The sequence below is a fragment of the Dermacentor silvarum genome, chromosome 1 (assembly GCF_013339745.2).
Source record: "Dermacentor silvarum isolate Dsil-2018 chromosome 1, BIME_Dsil_1.4, whole genome shotgun sequence".
Classification (NCBI taxonomy): Eukaryota; Metazoa; Arthropoda; class Arachnida; order Ixodida; family Ixodidae; genus Dermacentor; species Dermacentor silvarum.
This window is the reverse complement of record NC_051154.1, coordinates 17,824,267-17,850,430: the sequence shown is the minus strand read 5'-3', so window position 1 is coordinate 17,850,430 and position 26,164 is coordinate 17,824,267. Positions and strand designations below refer to the sequence as shown.

Below are 26,164 nucleotides of genomic sequence, written 5' to 3'. Positions count from 1 at the left end.
TCTGCGCGAAAGCGAAGGTGCGAAATTTTCGTCTTCCTCGCTTTGTTTACCATGTCTGCAGTATGTTTATTCATGCCTGACGGAACAAGGTATCTTGATACTTGTGCGTGAAGAGACTGAGCAACAGGACAGTGTTTTTTTTTCCCGGCTGTAAATCTGGGTATGGCAAAGGACGCGAGAAGTTTTTGCTCATCACGGCGCCATCTGATCTTCAACTACTGCACCAGTGGCGTCAAAAATTTCCTGAAGGTAAGCCAGCGCTTAAAGCAATGGACAAAATATGTTCGCGACACTTCGAGCAGCAGCTTATTCTTGATAGTTACTTTAGCAAAGACAAAGGCGATGTCCTACTAGATGTAAAGAAAGTGTGTTGACTTCGAAGCGGAGCAGTTCCTTCAATTGGTTTAGGGAAGCCTGGCGTAGCTCACTTGATGCTGAATGCCAGGAGGAACCAGAAGACGCCAATGCGGAAGGATGAGAGGAGCTCAATTTAAATTTGTATGGAACTACACACAGTGCAGGTGTCTTTCCTTGTCCAGAGACATGCTGTAATGTAGAGAGAGAGAGAAAGGGAAAGAAAGACAAGGAGGTTAGCCAGCGTAAATACCGGCTGGCTACCCTGTAAATTCTCAGCCTCGCCTTCGAGATGATTCCCCTAGTTATGCAGACACATAATCAGAGCTTCTCTTGCGAAATAATAAGCAGGAAACACTGGCAGGAATTCCCAATTATTATGTTTAATGAGAATGTGGGGATTCTGCTCGCAAGAGAACCGGGCGACACGAAAAGCACCACAAGAAACAAAGAAGCAAGCGAAGCATCTTAGCACTTGATGCGTGCTCAGATAAAAAAAGAGTGATAAACGTCAGCTTTTGCATAAAAACTTCTTTTCGCTGTCGTCTGTGATTGCTTGAGACCACCCGAACTGCCATTATATCGCCTTACCATTTGCTATAGTTTTTCTTTCCGTCTTAGTTTCCGTAATTTGTTTATTTTCTGTTCCTGTACCTTGTAAAGTTCCATGTAGGCCACCTGACAAAGGTCCTGCATTTGGCCTGTATAAAATAAATAAAATAAAATTATACTTGACTTGTTTCTCCTGCTAACGTCACTCCGTGAACCGCAAGAGCTATGTACACTACAGGTGTCAGGGCGTGCGCGAAGCAGACGACAAAACGGATAGGCAAGCAAATGCCGCGAGAGAGTCCCCGCGCCTTTGCTCCTTCGTTTTGTTGGGCCCGCCTCTCCGCTGCAGAGTTTTTCATCATTCGTAGCGCCGTCTGGCAAACACGGCGTGAAGCAGAATGTGTCCCTTCCAGACGAGCGGAGTCGGCGCTCCTGTCTTATCTTACTCCGTGTATCAGCCTCAAGCAATAGGGTCTTTCATTTAGTCCCACTACTCAATACTGCAGACATTTAGCTACAAGAGGCTGGGATGTAAGCTGGGATGTAACCAGCAGGGAGGATTAGACAACAAAAACACTACATCAGGCACTGACACAAGGCATACGTGGAACACCGAACTATACTGTGTAGAATGTGCCAATACGGAATGAGCAATAAAATGCTCCAATATGTATGCCGCACTAGTGTCTTTGCTCGACATCGCACTCACCAGATCATGGCCTCCATGATCGGACATTGTTTTTGCTGCCAGACCTCGGAGGCCATGGCCGGCTATTTGGCAAACCACTTTGGCGGCTGCTCTTTGCCGCACAGTACATGCTTTGAAGGGTGCGTTCACAAACACAATCTCGTGTAATTCATCCTTTGGCCACTGGCACCCGCAATAGTAGGTTCCATTTATTGCCTCAAGTCTTCTTGTTACAGCAATAAAATTTCCTTACATTGAAATTACGGATATATTCGTTACATTGATGTTTTTAAAAATGCATGGAGTTTTATGGGCATGAAAAGTTAAATACTTCCTTGCATTGAGGATTTCATTATAGTATTCAAGTTTGTTATATCTCGAGGCTTAACTTTACAGCGCATATTATAGAATGACTGAGCATGGCTACAGCCAGTTCATTGCCACTAGCATTCACGCTTCCATGTTATTATGTGTGCGCCAAGTAATGGAAAGCACATGTTACAACGTTTCATCTTGGACAAGTGCATACCTTGGACGTTTCCCACAAGGCAGTCCATTCATCAGCGCACACAGCGACAGCAATCGGTCGTGTCATAGACTGTGACTCATTAACAAAGGAGCTCGCGTTGAGTCAACAACCACCACCACCACCATTGATTGAAACGGTAATTACCATGAAGATCACTACCTAATCCTGATCCTGACAAGAGAGCCGTCACGTAGAGCCCGCCATCGTCGCCTAAAACCGTGGGAACAACTTCAAGCTCAGTTTCCCAGGTGGCCTCGCAAATTCAAGAATGCGGCGGCGGGGGTGCGACATTGGAGGCGGACCCGGTGGAACGGTGCGTCAACATGGGAGGGATGTTGCAACCGATTCAACGACTGCGATTGGCCGAGCTACTGTCATCAGATTCCCCAGTCCAGTCTCCTAGGGAAGACGACAGGATGAAAAGCGGAGGCGTGTGGTGCAGTGGTGGTTCTGACATGTCCTGATGTGAACTCGACGTTTAATATGCTCCCGATGGAGTGGGCTTTCGTACCGGGGGCCAGTGTAAATAATGTAAATTAAACCATTTTCCATCATTCCTACTACCGGACGTACTCATCAATGGGCTTGGTGGATTCCTGGGCCCAAGCGCCACCTCAAGCCGCAACAATGCGTTTGTAAAGCTGCAAAAGGCTAGACACTTGTGCCCCACAATATGCAATAGCAGGTTGCCTTGCCAAAACGTAATGCACTTTACTACAAGCTACTGCATCAACTCTCTCGTATGTGCATTCTGTTATATGCATTCTGTTATACCCCGACAGGGGTCCTTAAGGGAAAATAAATGATGATGATGATATACATACAGTAGTGAACAAAAAGATATATTCAGCATTTGGTTCCTGTGAGGTGAACTGCTCAGAATGTTGGTGCTGCATTATGCCAGACCGCTAGCCTAGGGCAATAGTATCTTGAGCATGCATTGCCATCGTACCTTATTCACCCCGCATAATCCACTCACTGTGTACATAATTTCCACATCCCAAGAATTTTTCAAAAGAAAACCGTAATATCAACCAGCAGTGAAAATATGTGCACGCTGATGAAAAATTTTAATGACAGGTGAGGAGGCTAGCCAAACAAAAGGTTTGGCATACTACTACAGCTTTAGTATATAACAAGAGATCAAAAGACGAGAAGAAAAAAAATTCACATGCAATCCTTTTGGCTGCACCACAGAAATGGATAACATTTTAGTTATTGACAGTGCCATAAATCTCCACTTTCCACTTGGTTCATTTCATGGTGCCCTTTCCAAGTTTGTGTGCAAGTGGATGCGTTTTCCGTGCTCAAGATACTATTAATACTATTATTGCCTTAGGCTAGCGGTCAAGCGTAACGCAGCAAGAAGATTCTCGGCAGTTTACCTCACAGGACCCAAATGCAAAATATATTGTTTTCTTTACTACTGCATATATAAATTCAGGAGTTTTATGCACCAAAACCACGATCTGACTATGAGGCATGTTGTAGTGTGGGACTGCAGATTAAGTTTGACCACCTGGGGTTCTTCAACTCTTTCATGCAGAGAAGTTTATTTTGAGAGTAAAAGCGAATTTTATTTAAATAGGTGAAAATCTACAGGGGAACAGTTGAAATAGCATTTGGAACAATTTTTGGAGCAGGAAAGTCCAAATTTGAAGCAGGTTATACGGAAAAGAGAACTCCATTTTGGAGCACCAAAGTCCAAATGAGGAGCAGTTTAACAGAGAAGAAGATGAACGTAAGCTTTATTATCAAATCAATCAGATTTGAGTCCCGCGTTTTTTTAGTGGGTCTGGGCACCCGCCGCGGATGCGGTTCCGAGACCTTGTCTCGAAGCGGCTTCCTCGGCTCGCTGGACGGCCCAGAGTTGGACTGTCAGGTTCGAGCTGAGCAGTGCGGTCTTCCAACGCAAGCGGAGGCTGGCGGTGGAAGACACGGAGGTGTCGGAACTACCCGAATTGTTTGTTATGTCCTGACATTCCCATAACATGCGATTAAGTGTGGCAACCTCGCCACAGGATGTGCATCTGTTTGTAGTGTACATGTCAGGATACATGGCGTGCACGAGTCTGGGGTTTATGTAAGAATCAGTTTGTAATTGCCTGTAGTGTACTGCTTGCGCCCTGTCTAATCTAGCATGAGGGAATGGGTATACGCTTACTCTTTTAACAGAAAACAAAATGATGTGAACTCTTACAGGAACTACTTAGAATTAACCCCAGCAATGTGACAGAGCTAGAAACCATTAAACTTCAGCGCAATCATGCTTTAGCTTCAATGGACAAGGTCTTGTAAAAGTGACCAATGAATTCTATGGAATACTGCAAGGTATGGTAATTCGTACCAACCTGCAAAACAGTTATTCCAATGCATAAAATATTTATAGAATTAAGTAAAGAAACAAAGCATAGAAGAAGTTTGGTATAAAAACTGCAAACATTTTTTTTTTAATTTGTACTCCAAAGTGCAGTTATACATGACCAGCCCAAACTTATTTGCATACAAAACAGCTCTTCCAGCTGAGCAGCACCTGACTACACTACATACATATACGTACTAGGTGCTGCTGTGTGCGTTTTGTGCTTTGCCTTTATCAAAATACGAATAAGCAGGTGTGTGCAAATAATTTTCAATACATAAATATAGAGTCATATCTTAAATACTTGTATAATACAGTCGAGTCCCGCTACAACGAAATTCACGGAAAACGCAAAAAATTTCGTTGTGGCGGAACTTCGTTGACGCGAAATTAGTATGTACAGTCGAATCTTGATAATTAGAACTCGAAGGGGCCGGTAAATATGTTTGAATTAAAAGAAGGACGTATTTGCGCACCATAGCACGACGTACGAACGGTGCGAGTAGTGAAATATCGCGGTGGGCAAGCACATAGCGAGCGAGGGCCATGAACTGCCCAACGCGGCGAACGCTCGCTTCCCGATAACGGCAGAAAACGAAACTTCAGGGAGCGGGCGGCGCTGACAAGCCGACGGGCGCGGGCGGGGACCGTTGACGGTGAGGGAGGAGGGCGGCAGGGAAGCGGTTTTTGTCTCGGCAACCCGGTCGCTTCGGTGGCTCCCCTCGCGCTCCCCTCGTAGCTCCCCGATACAGTGTACTAGAATATTGGATAGTGTGCTCTCTGTTCTATGCGGCGCACGCTTCCGGCTGAAGGCGCGCATGTCGCCGGAGGCCGCTAGGGGCGCTGGAGCTAGTTCCACCTGAAGACCTGTGCCAGCATGTGCGCTCCCGTCACTGCCTGTCGCTTGCTGCAGTCTCCACACGAGGACGCGAATCGACTTGATTTTGATTGTTTTTGTGAAGTGCAACGTTCGTCGACTTGTCTCTGCAACATCCTCGGACATCCTTTGTGCTCGTTCTACGGTGCGCTAAGAAACTATGCCTAGTCGCCGGCGCAATTACTGTTTTGCATAAGGCTCCGTTCAGTGAAGTTTGCTGCGATTGCTGCGCCATCTGTCGCAGCGCCGCGAACAATAATGAGGCGGCCAAAGCGCGCGGGGGTATTCGTAGGCACGGCGTAGATGGTGCTGTTCGGTCTTATCTGGCGTTGAGACAATGTCATCCTTCAGTACGACTAATTCTAATCCATCGACTGAAAGCGTAGGAAAAAGGAAGAGAAACAAGTGCCGGTACTGCTGCGTAAAAAACTGCCACAGTCACGAAGGCCAGCCTGGCGTGAAATTGTACCGACTTCCTGGCCGCCCGTGGGAGCAAGAACGACGGTAATGATGGACTGTTGCTGTTCGAAGAAGAGTTAAACAAGTAATTGTGAAAACAGCGTTTTCCTAGTGTCAATGTAACTATATGCTTTAGGTCTAGCTGCTTGAGGTTCTGCAACTGTATTTGTGTGCTTAGCGCGGTTGGAAGTGCATGAAGCACGTTTTGCACAGCAAGCCTGCGTAGCGCTAAATTTTACGCGCGAATTTGTGCCTCAAATGCTCTTGTAGGCTGCATGCGAATCTTTGTTGATTCGCTTGCATGCTTGTAGTCCGGTAATTAACTGTTAAATTGCGTTTTTCTGTGGTACTTTCCGCGAAGTAAGTAAACTCGGTTTGCGTTGATTTTGGGGATAGAGGTTGTGCGTGTAACATCTTCAAATGCCTTCACCAAGTGGCGCCCGCCGTGAGACTGCTCGCTCTCGTCAGCGCTTTGTGGCGTGTTTGCCTCGTTTATAGTCTCGTGAAGAAGTCATTCGGTTACTGCATGTGCGCTCTTGCTTGCGGCCGCATGCATAGGCCACTGCGTCGTCAGTATGAACTGCGTAGTATTCGCAACCATGCACCTACTGTTTTCTTCAGCGAGAACGACGGCTCGCCGTGGATGCCGAAGCAGACGACCAGGATCTGCTCCAAACACTTCGTGAACGGCGCAAAAAGCTCGATAGCAAGGAAACGTCGTACACTTGTTTCCCTTGCTGCGAGTGACACTTCGCCCTCAAGTCGGTGCCGTCGGTCTCCTTCACGTCGTAAACGTGGCCCGCCACATACGTAAGTAATTTTCAATACAGCTTATCGGCTTTAAGCCGCAAAACAACTTATTTTTCACTGCTGCAACAATATTGTACATCGTTCTTGTTTCAATGCTGTTCCTAATAAAATGTACGAACTTAATTGAAAATGCATTCGAAAATAAAAGCAATTTCATGCGCTCAAAGATCAATGCCGGTTGCTCGCTGACATCATTTGCTCTAATTATTGTATACAATTAGAAATAAGCTTGTTTGATATTTTAACGAAAATAATTTTTCTTAAATATATGCGCCGTATTTTTCTTTCCGGCGATGTGTACCCACACGTCGTGTATATGCATTTATGACGCAAGAAAAATGTCCGCAACTCGACCAAGTGCGGTCAGCTTGGGCAACGGTACACTGCTAATGAGAGCGGCGCTAGCTCGACGCTGGCCTTAGTGGGCCGCAGTGGACGATTACACGGTGATAACTGGTACCAGATGTATATAAATCGAATCATCGCGCTCACACTATCGTCACAGTAACTGCTACAAACTACCGCAAGCTGCCCACTTTAATGGCGAACCAGCGCCCAAATCCGTGCACTCGCGAGGTCATCGATAACGCCTCCCGAGCCGTCGCAGTCACAACGGTAAAGTTTTGTATCAGTAGCGCACTCAGGATCTCTGCCTGGGGGGAGGGAGGGGGGGGGGGGTTGTCAGTTTGCCTTAGGTTGCCAATACCATCTTAACAGCACTAACTTCACTTTCTTCACGGGAAATTGTCAAAAAATGCGCTTTTTGCGAGTATGCAGACGATTGCGCGTCTTACATCATAGTTGCAGTACTCAAAGGCGCAAGGAAAGAAAAGGGGTTAAACAAAAAAAGGGGGGGGGTACCACCCCTGAACCCCTCCCCCCCCCCCCGTCGGTGCGCCATTGTTGTGTAAATATATAGCACAAAATGCGAATTGACGCCTTTCCGGTAATACAGATAGCAAGAACTTATTTAGATTTACGCTACGCAGTGAAATAACTCGCATAGCGTAGGCGCAAGACTGCAAAACGTTTCAGGTGAAAATGTTAGTAGCGCCATCTCTCGGACGCGACATCAAGAGCCTCATGCGGAGCTGTGATCTGAGCCCAATACCCCTATTCTAGTACACTATACTCCCCGACCTTCGACTGTATCCGGCGCCGCCCGGCCCGGCGCCAGCTTAGCCCGCTCCCCGAAGTTTCGTTTTCTGCCGTTGAAGCGAGCGTTGGCCGGCGTGGGCAGTTTCCTTGGCCGGACTGGGCCTCCGTCGTTGCTTCCCTCTGCGCCGCAGCCGCGTACACGTGTTCCGGCGCGACGCAGAAACGGTGACCTTGCCATTTGAGAGTGTGAAATTTCCGCCGCGGATCTTTTTTTTTTCCTCTCCGCGTGGCGTGTGGCGGTGTCGTAGCAATGCCGGTCGGAGGCGCCGCCACGTTATTTGGTACGCTGCTGAGAGCATTGTCGGTGTGCGGTATGTTCGATTAAACGTCGCAAATGCTTTCGCGTTCGAATTACCGGGCGTTTTCGCCCATTGGGATACACATAACTTTGACGGGACCACAGCGTCAGTTCGAATTAACGAGATTCAACTGCATATACGTGCGCCAAACGGCAAAGCCGCGAACGAAACCGAAACCATCGTCCGGGAAATCTTCGCGATGGCGTGGGGGCAAAGGTTGCGACGTACCGAAGGTGGTCATTAAAATGTCAAACGAGAGAATGCATTTCGCACCGCTTACTCATTTTGCGGCACATGCACCGTCGCAACTAACCGGTTTGAATTTCACAATTTCATGGCATATTAATGACGAAGTCAGCAAATTTGGCAAGCTTGCGCTTACCGGCAGTTTTATTTCCGTTGGCCAGCCTGGATTGTGCGACGGCAAGCAAAGGCGTTACGCGAGTTTCACAGTCCGTTAAAAGGGCCATCGCAATGTCATTATCGTGGGCTCTGATAACTTTCAAGGTCAAAATGATCCATTACTTTCAAAGCAGTCGCCGGAGTCAGTGTGTCTAGCTAAAGTCCCTATATAAGAAAAGTACCGCCATCTACTCTTTCCTCCGCCGCCTCCTCTCCTAAAGCGCTTGCTTTTTTTCTTTACTTTTTGCTTGCGAAAGCCAAGTCGACGGTGGCGCACCTAGAAAGTCCACGTTGAAGCTTTCAGGCCGGGCGCGCGCCGCCGCCGGCGACTGCGGCTGCGCAGAGGACTTCCAAACTTGGCTCTGAGGCGGAAAAAATATATATAAAGTGAAAAGCGCGTGCTATCATCGTCCAATCGGAGATACAGGAGAGAGAGAGAGAGAAGCGGCGTTTATCAAAGGATGGCGTACTTTTCTTATATAGGGACTTTATGTCTAGCTGGTTGTCATTTTCCCCAGACGACGAGACGTTGGCATCATGTCGACAACAGCGGATGCGGCGCGGCCGCCGTATCTTGAAAGCAATCTGCGGGCCCGCTCAGGCCTCATCTTCAAAGCGATCTGCGGTGTGGGCAAAGTGCAACTAGTGCCGCTAGAGTCGTGTGCGCTGTGCTTTCGACGTTTAGTTCGCGTTGAAGCGAGAGACGGCACGGAGCTCAATTCGCTCGCTGCTATTGTCGCGCCTTCTCATTCCAGCGTGTTGACACCGAGTTTCCGCGGTCTCAATATTGAGCGAGATGTGTTCATGTTTACCTGTGCGCGCGTGACACCGTGCTTGGTAATTTAGTTACTAAGCGAATGTTTACAAGTTCATACGGCCTATAAAACTACGATCCTTTGTTCGTAAAGCTGTCTACTAATCTGCTATAGCAATCGATACTTCGCCTTTCGGGCGAAACTGAAGTTTTTTCATTCCGCTTTCTGCCTCGGCGATCATATGTATCTTCTCCTCGGAGAGAGAAATTTACGCTTCTTCATTGGCGTAGCCATTTCGACCGGACACACACACACACACCACAGAAAACGGCAGTGATTGTGGTGATCGCGTGGTCTCGCGCAGGCGCGTTACCAAGCGTGGCTATGGATTGCAGTGGCGTAAATCGGTACTTGGAACTTGATTTCGTTCGCGAAAACCTCGTTCGAGCGGACATACGATCGTCACAGCTTTGGAAGGGCCTTCTAATTTGACTACTCCGCAGTTCCAATTTCAATTCAGTCCCAGTTTCGTTCTCGAAAAGTTCGTTGAAGCGGAAATACCGAATAAAACACCCGTTATGGAGAGATTTTTTTGTATTAGTTTCTACGGGCAGCTGACGGGGAATCGGAAAATCTTCGTTGTGGCGGGAATTTCGTTGTAGGGGGATTCTACTGTAGTTATAATAGTTTTCGAACAATGAACAGCTCTTTCCACTGTATAAAGCAACGTCCACATCCTAGTATTCTAACATTAGCAAATATGTCATTACATTACACATTATAAAGCACGTTTTATTAACCCTATGACGGTTATTGCCGTACATGTACAGCGCCACTCATCCATCCAGCATGATTTTTGATGTACATGTACAGCACCGATCCTACGTTTCATATTTCGCACATATTCAACACGACTGGTTGTTGAAAGTTACTGTTCTCTCTATGGAGTCACCCAAAGTCATTTAAAATTGAGTTTCCCCTCACCGGGCCACACAACTGGCCTTTTTACCTCCAAGCGCTCACTCACGTGGTCGCATGGGCGTCGTGTGCTACCTCTAAGGCGTTCGTGGAGGAGAAGCTATCACTTTTTACGGTAGCTTAGATACAGCCCTGCACAGCCAAAGTTCAGAGAGTCGAATAAGTTTTCTTAGCCTTCAGTTGCGGTTCGCATTCCCGTACGCTCGGTGTGCACAGTCATGATTTTGGCATGGCTGCACGCAGTGCCATTTTCACGGGGACTGCTCCAGTGTTTCTTCTTCTGATGAAACGTTTTTTTGGAACAACAAATTCACAGCCATAAATGTTGCTAGACATTTTTCTCAATATCTTATTGCATAGTGTATTAGTGTGCATACTGCTGGTGCGAGTAAAGCATTCTTGAGACAAAATAATGCTTGAAATAAATTTTTTTTGTAATGATTAATTTTTAATCATTTCCTATTACTGGAAAGGGCAACAAAAAATACTAACCATGAGGACACGGTTCTTGCAAATATCAAAATGTTCAAATACAAATCGAAGAAGAATGCTTAGCTTCAAATATTGACGCAAATAATGATATACACATGCATTTATTAGCAAGCTTGGTTTTGAATAGAATTCTGTGGTTTTATGTGCCAAAACCACAGTTTGATTATGAGGCACGCCGTTGCGGGGGACTCCGGATTAATTTTGACCACCAGGGAATCTTTAACGTGCCCCAAATGCACAAGACAGGTGTATTTGGATTTGCACCCATCGAAATGCGGCCACTGCAGCTGGCATTTGATCCCGCAACCTTGTGTTTAGCAATGCAACACCATAGCTGCTAAGCCACAGCGGCGGGTCAATGCAAGTTTGGTTATCTAAACACGTTGGAACACCGCAATTACATTTTCAACGGTAAGAAATTAGACTAGTAAGCTGTTATACTAAAACACTGTATTTGGCTCATGTTAACGTGGATAATAAGAGTAATTCCCACTAGCTGTCTGTTCTCACCAACCTGTGCCTTAATAGACAACATCAAATGCTCATAAACTCGGAGGCATTTGAACCTGTGCCAGCCGTCACTCATCACATTTGGCATTTGCTGTCAAATGTGATGATTAGGGGTGGTGCTACAAAAATGAGCAAGGCAAAAGTTGCGCTCACACCTGCCCAAAACGAAGTGTTGCTGTACAGCTTGCTATAACCAATGCTTAAAAAAGAACTCTAGAACATTGTCTTTTTTTTTTTCCTGTGTTTAATGCTACATGCAAGCAGGACTTCAACATAGCTCAAGCAGCAAGCCCAATCTGTTGTTTTCCTTCATTGTGAGAAATCTTACCGACTTACCGTTGTCGAGGTATTGCATTTGCAAGAATATAACAGAACCACCAAGATAATGTAAGGTATACTACATTATACAACAGGAAGGAGAAAGCATGATTGCATGAAAAAAATGTTTCGATTTTAACTCCAAGTAAACATGTGCTATACATCTGTACTCGTTTAGAATAGCACCTTCAAGCAGTGTATCACGGTAATACCCATTGTGGAACGCCCATCACCTGCAAGATGTGTACTACAAGTCCCGGGTTGCAACGCAGGTGCATACTGCGGTAGTAGACCGGCCATCGCTGTATCCTGAAATGTTGTAGCATGCATGCGATACGCTGCACGGAGGAGCGTCATGCGCATGTAGCGGGGAGCTGGCATTGTTGCATATGCAGGCCACGTGGTCGGGCATCACTGCCAAGGATTGGCCTATTGGACCTATACTCCCAGAAAGCATTCTTATTGCTGTTGGATTCTATTGTGCAGTTGCCCCAATCCCTTTTTCTTGCACTATAAGTGCACCCCCACTGTCCGCACGCCCGCGCCCCTTGCTACTGGGAGGCTGGTTTTCCCGCAAAGCTTAGCATTAAATGGCTGAGCGCACTTTTGCCAGCAGCATGAAATCACCCCAAAATTCAGCAAAAAATCAAACACATATTCTTAAATTAGACAGAAACAAATGTCAAGAACCACGTTTGCACTTGCACAGCCAGCAATATAGTCTATTTGTTTTGAATATTGGTAGCCAATCAAATACGAAAAAACTTTCGAGCACCTAGTTTTCAAAGAATACAAATATTCAAAATATAATATTCAAAAATATTCTCAATTTTTGAATACTCGCACACCCCTAGTTAAAAGCACTAATAGAGCACCCAAAAGACAAGAGGACTTCTTTTTGTCAGGGTAACAAGGTGCTTTCCATGACAGCATTTATATACAAGGGAGCATTAGGGACAAATGAGCAGTTGTTTCTCATACTGAGGGCTCCTCTGAGCACAAGTGGTCCTCAATTATCCGAATGATGTTCAGAGAGGCGGTCTTATAGCATGTGCATGTACTGCAGAGATGAAATCAAAAATGCATGTCATGTATAGCAACAGAAGAACGAAAAAAGAAAACACTTTTTCTCTAGTTGGAATAATCACAGCAGATGGTGTCATTATATCAAAGGATGTGGCAACAAAGCTTATTCTGATTTTATTTGAAGAGAACACAGATGTAGCACCCATTAATTTTACCAAACAATACAACCCCACTGCTAAATGCCATGTACAAGCAAAATCCGAATGTGAACTAACACAATTTAGATGAAAACGTCTGGCACCATGGGTGATGCAGCCTGCTCACAATGCAATTTCTCATGCTTTATGTCCACCATGTCCAGGGTAAAAGTTGGCGCATTATTGCTTCAGTTTTATGTCTGATCACGCACAGTTGACGATGTGAATGAAGCATTATAAAGCTTTTACAAAAATATTTAAACTTGCAAATGACTATTACCTTCAATAACTAAACTGTTTAGGAATATATTTGATTTGCTATTCTAATGTTTTAAATATTCATACACCCCTACGAATATGAAATAATAAAGAACACACATAACTTCTGCACAATAGAACCACAACATACCTTGTTGCAGTGACCACCAATTCCCATAAGAAAGTTGTCAGGCTTGATGTCTCTGTGGATAAAATTTTTATTGTGCACATATTCAATGTGGGTAATCATCTGAAAAAGAAGAAATGCAAAAATGTCATAAAAGCTGCGCTGCACACTTCAACTTGCCCTATTTGCAGCACTCAGTGAGTGATGACACCTTAGGCAAACTCAGTGATGCTACAGGCTCATGCCATTTTGGAGCAGCCAAAAATGCATTTTGGAGCAGTAAAATGGACTTTTGGAGCTGCTTTATGAAAACAATTTAGATTTATGAAAACTACATCATATGGAGCTTTTACAGTGGCCAAGCAGCGTGAAAGCAGTAAGTGGTCGCCAGTTCATTAACTCAATTTAAACACTAAATATTAATCCCGCCCTCCCCCCCTACGTCATCGCAATCCTTACTATGGACTACAACAGAGACGTGGTATCCTAAGATGTACGTAAAAAGCACAGAAGCACTTGGACGTGCTACTTGCCGACTTCATAGGCATTTTCAGTGATGGAAGTGACATTTTACGTTTTGGAGCAGGAAAAATTCCACTTTGGAGCAGCCATAAGTGTTTTCGGAGCAGAAAATAATGCTAGTTTTTGCAGGTATATGTGTTTTCGGGGCAGATGACAAAATATGCCATAAGAATCCTGGAGTTAAGAGCATCACCGAAGCATCTTGTATATTATGAAGCATATTGCACATACAATAACCAACGCAAACAGCAAGGAACAAACAATTAAGAAGATGGATGGTTATCGAACACGCAGTAAAATGAGCTATATATTTAAAATGCCAGTACTTGTGGCAGAAATGAGATCAAACCAATAAACCTGAGCCCGACATTATAAAGGTAACTACAATCCCATATAACCGTTGCCAAAGCAGCAGTTGATAATCGGTATCAGATCGCAGTAATCTCAAGTCACTTTTCACAAAAATGCAGTGGAACCTCGATTATATGTCCCCCGATCATGCGACAACCCATATTTTACGACGAATTGGTTTGGTCCTGCCAAACCCCCCCAGATATGATGTATTAAAAGTCTCAAATATACGACGCAATTTTACGCCGAGCCCGCCACGTATGACGCCTCTCTGGTACCATCCTGAGGAGGAAAAAAAAAATTTTGGAAGATCCCTAAGCATATTCTTATGAGATGAGAACGCGAAAGCGTTTCTGTTGGCTAGGTTGTTGTTAAGGAAGGGTGCTGCAAAGTGGTGTGGTGGAGTTGTTACAAAGAATGAGGCAACACCACATTGCAGCACCCGTTCATAAACAACCTAGCCAAAATAAATGCTTTCGCATTCTCATCTCATAAGAATATGCTTAGAGGTCCTACAACTTTTTTTTTCTTTCTTCTTTGTAGTTGGTGAATTGGGTGTACAGCGTACACGTTTCAATTCACGCTCGTCCCCCGAGTCGTCCTCGTCGAGGGAGCGCTTCGTCGACGAGTCATCTGCCGATGACCAAGCCTAAAAGCCTCGACTAAGCCTAAGCACTAAGCCTAAAACCTCGACATCTAACTGCTGCTTTTTGTTACAGAATCACTATCCATGCTGCTGCGACAGTACCTTCACGGAAGCTGAAGGCAAACTGAGACTGAGGGCGCGCTCTTTTTGTAGATGCTACGTCAGTGACCACATGACCTCGCCGGCTATTCCCCCCCCAATCCGCCTTCCTTCTCTTCTTCCAAGTCGGGGCTTCCCCTTCTGCTGCGGGGATTCACCTCTCCTACGCTGCAGCTGCAGGCGGTTGCTGCGGCGGAGTGGAGTTGAGTGTTGCTGTGGAATGCGTTGGAGCCGGCGTCAATTCCGGTGGGAGAGGTCACGTGCTTTCCGGGCACGGCTTTTGCGGACGCGAGCCAAGGTGCGCGCTTTCGCCAACCTAGCCAAGAAACGCTTTCGTGTAAAAAAAAAAAAAAAAAAAAAAGAACCCCTAAGCCGACGCAGGCTGGCACGTGAGCACACTGCAGCCGGCTGATAATGGGTGCGCAATACCGTATTTACCCGAATGTAATGCGACTGCGACAGTAATGCGAGGGGCAACTTTCGAGTCACGCGAAATAAAAAAAATATTTTTAATGTGAATGCAACGTGGGATGAACGGAAAAAGAAATGGTACCTTTATTTAAGGAATCGCATTTCGGAAACTAGTTCTCTTCACTCATCACCATTGTCAAGGAGACGGAACTTTCCTTGGGCGGTATTCTCGAGCGATCACTTTTGTAGATAGTGTCACTTTTGCGACATTTCGCGTGAGTTGGCACTGAAAGCATCCCCGACAAGTGTTTCTGACACTGTCCTGAGCTTGCCATCAGCGCTTTCCAAGTCTTTCCAGTCTTTCAAAGTCTTTCCAACTGGCCTCGCATTTAAAGAGGGCCTGCCGCTGGTCCCCCCATCCATGAATCGTCGAGACACCGAGCCCTTGCGGACTTTCCCAGCTCCTCGGCCACCAAAATTGCTCGCCTCTCAAAGCGGCAAAAAAATTATGGGGTTTTACGCGCCAAAACCACGATCTGATTATGAGGCACGCCGTAGTGGGGGACTCCGGAATAATTTGAACCACCTGGGGTTACGTGCACCTAAATCTAAGTACACGGGTGTTTTCGCATTTTGCCCTTATCGAAATGCGGCCGCCGTGGCCGTCATATCGAATGCGCTGCGTCGCAAATTAACGGAGTCGATCCACAAAAGGCCGTAGGGTATTTCAGCATCTTAACCAGCCACAAGCACAGCAAAAGCAACGTAGATTCCGTCGATTCCACCCAAAAACAAAATATTCTGACTTTAGTCGACTTGTCTATGGATTGGATCAAAGCATAAAGTTACAGGTTGCCAACATAACGCTAGTAATCGGGGAGTTTAGTTAGCATATGTTTTAAAATGGTCAATTTTGCCGTTATTCAAACGCAACGCGAGGGTCGAGTTCCAGCAACGAAAATCATGAAAAAAACTGATGTTACAATTGAATAAAAACGGCAATTTTTTTAATAATTTAATCTACCTTCCTTGCAACAGTCCAGGTTCGTGCCACGGGCTTATTCATGTAGTCTGTACCCGTTTTTTGGGCAAGACTGAGCGTCACTGCCTATATTCTTCGTTTTTCGATTATACAATGCCCGGATTATACAACGGTTTTGCGTGGTCCCCTCAAACTCGTATAATCGGGATTCCACTGTAGTCTACATGTCAAGTCCAAAAATTCAGCTAAATGAGCTATATACAGTCGCAGACGGACTTCGCGGACTCCAAAAATTCGGACTTGTTGGATATTCTGGACTTCATAAATGCGCCGTCAGGGTTTCCATTGAGCTAATGCATTTTCGCAACCGATTTTTCAGGAGAATTTACACCCAAATTTGAATTTTCGAACTAAATCACTTGTTCCGAGCCAAGCTACCCGATCTTAGAGGACGCCATGTTGAATTCTCCATTGGCTTGGCTGCCAGTGGCTCGCTCTATAGCCTCCAAGATTGGGAGGCGCACGCTATGAATAGAGAGAGCGCACCATCCTCCAGTCTCGGAGGCTATGCCCGCTCTTCCTTAGTTGACAAACGCCCCAGGGGATCTCTTTTCTTTTTTCAGTCAGCACTATCGTCATAATCGCTTAATGCGGGATCAGAGATCAGTTTTAGATTTCTTAAGTTTCGGTTGCTATTTTGCACATGGTGTGTACCACGACCTACTGTAGTGTCTCCACTGAGCAGGTGTGTCTCGGAGACGTCGCATTTTGTGCTTGTGCAGCTTTGCATTTGTGTGATCAGCGCCACCTCCTGTGCCTTCACAAGAGCCAAGTGGTGCTAAGTAACGGGGCTCGTTTCTGCCAACACGGTGACACTCTTGCAGACTGTATACGGAGACGACGTCAGTGTTGCGCTAATTCAATCAAATCTTATTGCCTCCAGGCGTAGTAAGGCAGGGCATTATTAGAGATATTTTTATACCACTCTAAGCCTAATAAATTTTTTGGGGGGGGTGATCGAGTTTTTCGGACTGTTCGATTTTTCGGTCCCCGTGAGATCCGGAAAATCGGTCGGCAACTGTATTTAAATGCCGTTCTTATGGCAAAGATGAGATCAATGCCTATAAAGCTGAGCATCACAAAGTTGCCACAGCAGCAGTTGGTAATCAGTATGAGATCGAATTTCCCAGCACCGTTTCGGAGCTGGGAAATCGTGGTTTCGGAGCGGGTTCAGAGCAACTACCAAAAATGACAGTTTAGAGCAGCATGTAGGAGCATTTCTCTTTTGGAGCAGTTTGGAGCAGCACTTCCATGACTGCATTTTGAGAACCTTCAGCATGATCTCACTGTTTTAAATGTATCCTTCAAGACTGAGCACTCATGAAAAAAAAAAAAAAAAAAGGTATGTCGATAATACAGCAGAGCCTAATGTAATAGGCACACTCTACTGCTTTACCTCCCTAAATGGAATTGGCAATTTTCTATCTTTTTTTTTTTTCATTGTCTCAATGCTGTTATCTCCAGATTACACAAGTTCTCTAGAGAATCTATAATTTTGATAAAACTAATGGTATCTATGCAAATAGTTGCATGCATAGGTATTTTATCTGCTTTGGCAGGCACAGCTTTTGCGAAGAAGTAGAGCTGACAAATAATGTTTTTTTTTTTATTTTACGGTTTATGGCACGCATGTTTATATTAAAAACTTGAGTAATCAATTAGAGGACAATTTAATTTAGTTTAATTCTTTAAGAACGCTTCCGTTCTGAGATAGTCATCTAATTTGATACTTAGTACGATAATTTTGCATTAATAGGCGAAGTCTCGACACAGACTCTCCACCTCCCCCCAATTGAGGTAGCTTATTGCTGGGAAATGGTAGTCGAAAGAAGGCAGTAGCGCAGCTATTAGCTACACCAGGCTTCTAGGCTGCCCTGCTACATAATCACCTAGATCCCACGGTGATTCATCTTTGTGTCGGGGCTTTCGCCTCTGAATGTTACATTAGCATACTGAGTGTCAAACTTGATGAAAACAATCGGAGACCAATTCTTATAATTTCTTGTAATTACGCCTGGATAATCATGCGGGCAGTCCAAAAACATGAACTTTAGCATTAAAATTAACTTCATTGCCTTTTACGACAGCCCCTCCAGCAGTATGAAGAATTTGCTTAACTTCGCCCTGTGCTGTGCTTCACTGATATACGATCTACTTGAAATACCGCGATGGTGGAAGCTACGTGGGCAGCCCTGCTTTGGCTTGTCTCGCGGCTCAATGTGCTCGCGCGCCATCGGGAAAGCACAGATATGCAAGCGCGATTTTTCACTGTGAACCGCGATCAGATTAAGCTGTGATGCAAGCTTTCTACGTACACGGAAGCTTTCGCCATTTCGTCCAGTAAGCAAAAAAAAAAAAAAAATTACCGACGATTAAAATAATCTCTAATTCGGTAATACAAAATTTCAGTGCAGCAGTTGGTAATCAGTATGAGATCGAATTTCCCAGCGCCGTTTCGGAGCTGGGAAATTTCGCTATATATTGGCTGGCGCAGACAATCTGTCTCATCTGGCACGTTGCAAACAGAGCGAAATGTGGCGCGACTGCCTCACTAATCTGGAGATCCCGAGAGGCAGCACGTGGGTGACACGTGGGCGCGATTCACAGCAGCCACTGCAGACAGACCTCCCAGATGGCGCGTGCTACTCTGGCGCCATCTTGTAGCCATCGCCGCTGCACTACGCTTTTCTCACACTTTCACCATACCCTCCTCCGCTTTCCTCTTCGCGTCTCATCTCCCACTGCACTCCGCGTTTGCTCTTTCATCCTTCACTGTGCAGGTTCGCTTGGTTACGCTGATGCTCGCCGCCGGAATGGCCACCTAAGAGCTGCGCTCTGAAAACAAACTTCGCAAAAGCATTTGCGGTAGTTGCCAGCATGTTGCCGTGGGCCTAACTTCCGGCCACCAGTCTAGCCCATGATCTCACGCCCGCTCACCAAGGTGGTTTACTAATCATATTGGAGGCCACCTTGCCACGACGACCTGCTGCCCGCCACCATTGTCAGCTGGCAGAAAATTTTCTTCATGGCTATACGATGCAGCTAGGCCTAACCAGTGGCGCTTTGTCAGTATCCAGTGGTAAAAGTAGCTGTTAGGTGCAGAGTTGATTAAAATTTTAGTAGCAGCAGTACGGCATTCTTAAAGCCGTAAAATCGCCTCCAACAAAAGTGCGGAACAAGGGACAAATTGAATAGCAACTATTCACTGCTGCTATGTCTGCGACATCGTGCGCATTACGTGCAAGAAGTTGAGTGAGACACCATACAGCGTCCGAAACTTCCATCACCGTTTTACATTGGTCATGTAGGAGAGGAGCACAGGATCTGGCTCAGCACCAGCACGATTGCCTGAGAAGCGATTCTCTCCTGTTAAATATTAAATCAAGCTTAAGTGATAGATTAATGCTCGAGAATGTCTAACGCGTCAATATTATCGGAAACGGAGCTTTAATAAGCGAGAAATTGAGTTAAATGCAGGAAACGCTTTAAGGCTCCCCCGGGACATTCAAGTACTCACCCGATTTCGTAGCGACTTCTCATTATAATTCTGTCACTAGTACTCAACCACTCGTAATAAAAAGATCAGTTTTGCAGTATAAGACGGAAGATAATTCTACTTGTCTATAACCGACGAAAACTTTCTGTAGCAGCACTGCCAAAGCTATGCGCATGTGCTCGCACATGCAGAGCTTCTACTTTTGTGTTACTATGCCAAGTAGCACCAACGTTTTGCTGGCAGTTTACAGGGCCAGGAAAACCAGACCTGAATACCAGAAAACTAGGACAGCAAGAAACAAATCCTTTTCCTAAGGCAACATATAATTTCTTATAAAATAAATCTTGAACAAGAAAATAATAAGTGGTACGGTTTGATTCAAAGTACATAGCTTCCAGTTGCTTACATTCGTAGGCTACATGCAGATCCGCAGTAAAAAAAATGTAAGCTCCAGCTCCGTAGCTTACGCTACGCTGCGGCAGAAAGTTGTCGCCGGGTGTACTTCTAATCAATGCTCATAAAAAATAACTTTTTGATGATACTCTCGGCAATCACACAGGCAGTCAAAAGGTTTCGTTTTTGTTCGTTTTAACTCTGTGCCGCCTGCGCTTTCGCGTTTCAGTAGTTTCATTATCGTTAGTGATGCACTGGTTTTTCTGGCTCACGAAGCTTATCCAAACTGCAAGTAGCAGAGAATGGCACGTCCATGTGATATCGCGGGATGCCGAAACCACAGTGGAAGCATATGACAGGTGTACGAACTGTGCGGTGGCACCGTATAGAAAACGTCTACACAACTCAACTTGCTATAGTTTTTGGTGCTCAGCCGGAACATGTGCACACTTTCCCAGCAATGTGTTGAACTTTTTAGCACATAACAGAGAAAAAGTGCTTTGTCCGCGTTATAATATGAAGTACAAGTCATGCAGGAAAAAGTTTGTTTTTTTATGTGGCGATCCATTTGAAGGGTGTGTGCAATCCTGAGGAAGGATCGATTCCTTCAGCCGACAGACTATGTTGGAGAAAAACATTTCGGGCACCGTCTTCGTCTGCTTGTTCCCACGTCGAGCATTCGTGCGTGCAGACAACGAAACTGTCATTTTCTACCCCATTCCAGCGCGCGATCATGCTCTGTGATCCGCTTGTGTCTGCCTCAGTGTTCCTGTAGCACTGACTTATACCGCTAGTTAGGTGTTCTTGTGCTGCGCTAAATCATGCGCTGCGCTAAACGAGACAAACGCAACGAGTCACCCACAAAACTGTCAGTGGAAGTACGCCACACAGCAAGAGAAGCAAGGGAAAAAAAAGGCGGGGCCCGTGACATAAGTAGGGTTGTTCGTTTTCACGTAAAACTTGATTTTACACTATTTTTACACCCCGGACATGTTTCAGGAGAATCGGGGTAAACCCGATTTCTCCCCGAATTCAAAAACCACATGCCAACCTATTTTTTTTTTTTTTAAACGCTGCACGGAGTTTGCGATGCACATGCGATAGCTACACTGCCTCGGGACAACGAAGTTAGGTCCTGTTGGCTTAAGTGAACCCCAGTGAACTATAGTTCATTTCACAAGCTGCGCGCAGCACTGTGGATGCTACATGACTCTCAACCAACCGCCCAACGAGCACGCCTAACTCTAAGTCAATAACACACCGTGACATTCTACGAGGCCGGCTGAAGAAAAGTGACATGAGCAGCGCCACGTTAGTATAAGCATGTTCTCAAGAGTTTTGCATGAAACTTGGCATAAAATGGTACTGCACTGTTAACGGAACGTCTCAGACAAAGACGAAAACCAGCTAACAGTATGGAAATTGGGAGCCGTCTTGGATCAATTCCAGAAGCGTCAGCTGAGCCATTCGTTCGATGACTACCGACCTCTCTTCATTTCCGTGACCGACGACGTGGATTCCCTTCACGACGAGTCTAACTAGTACTTGCTGGAAGCAAGTCCCACGAACACAGCTATCGAACTCATTGAGTATTGACATGACTCTACCGCTTGCTACCCCAGGCTGGCAAATGCTGCACTGACGTTGAGCCTTGCTAATGGAAGCTGTCATGCTGAGAGAACTTTCTCTCAGCTGAGATACGTTCAAAGATCGGGCACGTCTCGGATGAAGACCAACATGTTGCGCATGCAGATGATAATGTATGTCAACAAGGATGTGTAAAAAATCGATCGATGACCAGCTTTTCATGTATATAATGTTTAATTTCCAAAAAGTTACTAATGCTCCCCCCCCTTTACTGTCCATTATTACTTATTAATTTCCAAACAAACGCCGTATTTTGGAATATTTGATAGAAAACCCTCATGTCCCCCTGATTACCAGCTTGAAACAGATCCCTAGTTTTAACGTGTTGGCATATTGGAGCTTATGATACCCTCTAATATATACATAAATAAATATGTATTACTTAGTGCATTTGTACATTTAACCCAAAAGAACCCTAATTTCGGAATAGTTCCACAAAAGAACCCGATTTCTCCCCGATTATCAGCTTGAAAAATAGCACCCAATTTTTACACCCCCCCCCCCCCCCCCCCGAATTTAAAAACATAAAACCCGGAAACGAACAACCCTACGTATATGTCACGCAATCCACCAGCTCCAATATGCGAGAACGCTGGGAAGAAATTTCGCTTGCGGACGCTAAACGGGGCAAGTGGAGAGAGTCTATATTGGCAGTGAAGCTCGCCTCCTGAAATCATGGGTTCACAGCACTGAAATATTTTTATCTCGGCTCTTGATGAACCAATTTGAAAAATTCTTGAGGTAGAACGCTCCCTAGAGGGCAAACAACTTCCAACGTATAACCGAAATTTTCTATGTGGCTGGGTGAAGCACCCTTTAAAAGACATTCGTCTTTGCCTTGCCACAGCACAAAATCATGCCAGAGACAATCGTATATGTGGCATCTGCGTGTTGCACTGATATGTGTGAAATGTGTCTTTCTGCAATTCACTGTCATGTGACTAAGGGTCTGGAACAGACATTTGGTTGCTTCGAGTTTGTGTTTCTAACTTCATTTTGTAGTCGTTATTGCATAGGGGGGTAATTTAACGTACTACAAACCACCGAGTGAAGCAGCCACCTGAATACCTATTATGTTCTCTTGATGGCAATTTATACGCGCCTAAAAATTTTTCCAGCATAAACAGTCCATAACCGCCAATTGAAATGAAATAAAATGGACGAAAATAAGGGTCAGAACGTGTTTCATTACTTATTATACTTGGCCATGCTTTTCTAATACACATGAATGGCCCCTCCTCTCCCACGCCATCTGTTCCAGAAAGCGTGCAACATTAGGGAGTCCTCCCTCGCTTGGAGGCCAGTTCATAAACATCTCACATTCTTCCATCGTAGCCCTAACGGTCTACACTACATGACCAAAAGCAGATGCAGCAGCGAATCCAAGCCCTGTCTTGGCTCCGTTTCTCCATGGCCGCGTGTTTGCGTTTTGTGCAAAAAACCGTAGTACTGTCTCTTGGGCGTCGTTTCACTCACTGATGGTAGTAAAGGGCTGTGGTGGAGATTTGAATTGTATTAAAGATATGCAGACCCTATAGACGTGATTCTCTCTTTAACCAAGTATCTTCTTAGCACGAAACAAGCGCTTTTGGAATGGTATTTAAACATTCCACGTTGATTTAATATTTGCTGTGACCCTTTAGGTAGCGGAGTGGAAGGTATTGAGTGAACAACAGCCCACGGAAGAAACAGCGGTACGATCCGGGCTAAACAAAGCCACTGGTCCATGCCATGCTGCTTTTGATGGTGCGGAGAAACAGCGTTTGAGGGCTTGGTTTAGTTTTCAAAAGTCTGAGCAACCCCTTCAGCGCAGGGTGGGTGCAGATTTCTCTGCTGAAATGTAGCAGGGTTCGCCTCTCGGCGTAGTTCAGCGGAATTGGTGCAGTGGTAGCATCGCTGCAAATCCCAGTAATGCAGCCAGAATCTTCATGTATCAATTCTATATACGTAAAGGGCCTCATGTCTTTACATAGCTCCCCACAAGCCACAGTGTGTTTTCTCCCACACACAACATTTCTTGAAGAAAGTACAAATGCAGGGAGGAGCAGGCTGGCACATGTACTAAATGCTGCGTTAATAGCAGCACTCAGTATACCTTTCTGCATAATATAATAAACCACATTTGGGTGCATTACTTGCTTGTTCTGCCAAAGATAAATCATAAATATGCTTTATCTGCAACGATGTCATACAAAGGATGTAGACATTGAAAGAAACAGTGGCAGCACCTTTCATTTGTAGGGAAAAACATGACATGCAGCATGCTTCATCGTTACTGTGAGAAAGCATCATCATTCTGTTCCTGCAAAATCAACATTTTATGTAAGGCATCACTGCTGATGACCACATACTTTTGATTTATTCTGATAGCCAATTTGGACAGCTCCTTGGCAATATTGTCTGTAGGAGACAGCATGCTAGTACAGTGATATCTTTTTACAATCACAGCAAACTTCACCGTAAGCATGGTCATGCCCTTCGCATTATCACAAGCATTAAAAATATGGGCACTGCACGCAAATGCATGCACCCCTAGATATTTTTACATGTTATCTCTCAATTCGCCAAAAATGTACACGCACTGTATTTCCATGCCAGTCCATGACAGCTGCTCAGCAAGTACCGAATGACATATCCTCCAGTAGTTTTGCCAGCTGAGACCAACTGTACGAACAGGTATGCAATACTGAGCAAGTTTCACACAAATAGTAATATTGTGATGTAACACAATGCTGCCTAGCTTCTATAATTTTTGAGCACCTCATGTAGGTTTTAGAAGAAAAATTTCCTTGCCTGATCAAACAGCATTAACACTGTCTTCATGGTGAAACGTCTGGAGCAGAAGTTGAACAGGTCTTCCAAGCTAGGGCCCAGCAGGTCCATCACAAGCACATTATAATCTCTTTCAGTGCCAAACCACCTGAAAAGTGTACGTGCCGTTCAAACGCCCCAAAGTTTGCTATTTTTCTCAACTGGTTGTGCGAAGGGCGCAACCAGGTGAGAGAAATGGAAACGGGTTATCACTTCCCGAGTTTCCTATCATAAGTATCATGCAACAGAGCTCACAAAAAAAAAAAAAAGAAAAACACTCAGGTTAACACCTAGCGTATGCAATGGCATCGTGAAAAGGCAGCGTCAAGAGTGTACGAGGACATCATGCAACGTCACATGTTGTGACCTCAATACGAACCGAATAGGGAAGCGCTACACGGTCCCCTTAGAAATTCTGCTCTTCACAACATTTCTAGAAAAGTTCATTTACTGTGTCTAGAATTTCTCACCAAATGGTGTTAGCTTCGCACATAATATGCATCCTTCGCGCAGCACATAAACAAAAATAAGTACCTTGTGTGAGGAATCCCTTCGTGGCCTTGCAATATCTTGTACAGTTTACTTTCATACAGCAGCTGTGGATGCCTCGCCTTGGTAGATTCCATCTTGACTGCAACCTCCTGCAATTTGCGCACTGAATTATTTACGTAGCATGAAACGCTACGACCTATCAGCGACCGATATCACAACCACGGGAGCACCCTAAAACTTGCTCACGCGTTCCGGGACACAACACTACCAACACTTTACAAGATAACTGCAAAGTGTGAAAAGGAAGCTCACGCACAGCCACATAAAAGTATGCAAATGTGCAGAAACCAATTACGACAACCCACAGCCTTAACCCTAATTGTGTACTAGCATACACACCTCGCCGTTCACCATGTTGATTCCCAGGTAGATGTCCCCGAAGGAGCCGCTTCCGACTTTGCGAACCAATTTGAATTTTCCACCGACAATAAATTCGGCCCTCGATGAGCCAGCCGCGCTAGCCATTGCCATATATTTTACGCTCACTGAAACTACGGGAACAACTTAATCGAGCATAGAACAGTTCGATTCCCAAAACCACAGCGCTACACACAGCTCGCAGTCATCGCCGTCATCTTCCCGAGATGACGTCAGCATCGAAAGCGACGGAAACCGAAATGAACAAAACTAAATATGCCGAGCTTCAATATGTGAACAAAAAGCGGCTTTACAGTAAAAATAATTACGTTGCGAGGCTGTTTCAACAGACTTGAACGCACAAAACTTGCCAATCTACTCGAGAGCCTTCCAATTGCTTAAGTTACATAGCTTAAGTTTGAAACAAGCATAGAAACAAGAAGCCGTCAGTCGTTATATGGTGGCGCCCTCTAGGTGTGACGTCACTTGACGTCAGTCGCATAGAAGCGACGGCTACGTTGCATGTGCTGCATGTTTGTAAACAAACGTGTACTGCGCCAGCGGTTGCATTGACACTTCGCTTTTCGCCGCTTTGGACAACAATATTAGCCAATTAAAAGTAACGTCAGAAATCTTCGCCATATTTGGTATTCTTGCCATCAGAGTTGGTCGACTCTTTTTTTCTC

General features: G+C 45.2%; 1 protein-coding gene across 3 annotated transcripts in view; it reads right to left on the bottom strand.

The window, feature by feature from the left end:
• LOC119457478 (casein kinase I) overlaps positions 1–25,907 on the bottom strand; it is a 54,394-nt gene extending 28,487 nt beyond the window's left edge. Inside the window, exons 1-4 of one of the 3 annotated variants that reach the window (XM_037719061.2) lie at positions 25,461–25,907; positions 25,104–25,210; positions 24,552–24,678; positions 13,176–13,274 (exon numbers count right to left, since the gene is read on the bottom strand). In XM_037719061.2, the coding sequence (XP_037574989.1) occupies positions 13,176–13,274; positions 24,552–24,678; positions 25,104–25,210; positions 25,461–25,592 (465 nt within the window). In that variant the 5' untranslated portion in view covers positions 25,593–25,907. The remainder of the gene's footprint in view (positions 1–13,175; positions 13,275–24,551; positions 24,679–25,103; positions 25,211–25,460) is intronic. The other 2 variants (XM_037719073.2, XM_037719069.2) reach the window with 2 other exon arrangements.
• Between the last annotated feature and the right edge of the window lie 257 nt (positions 25,908–26,164).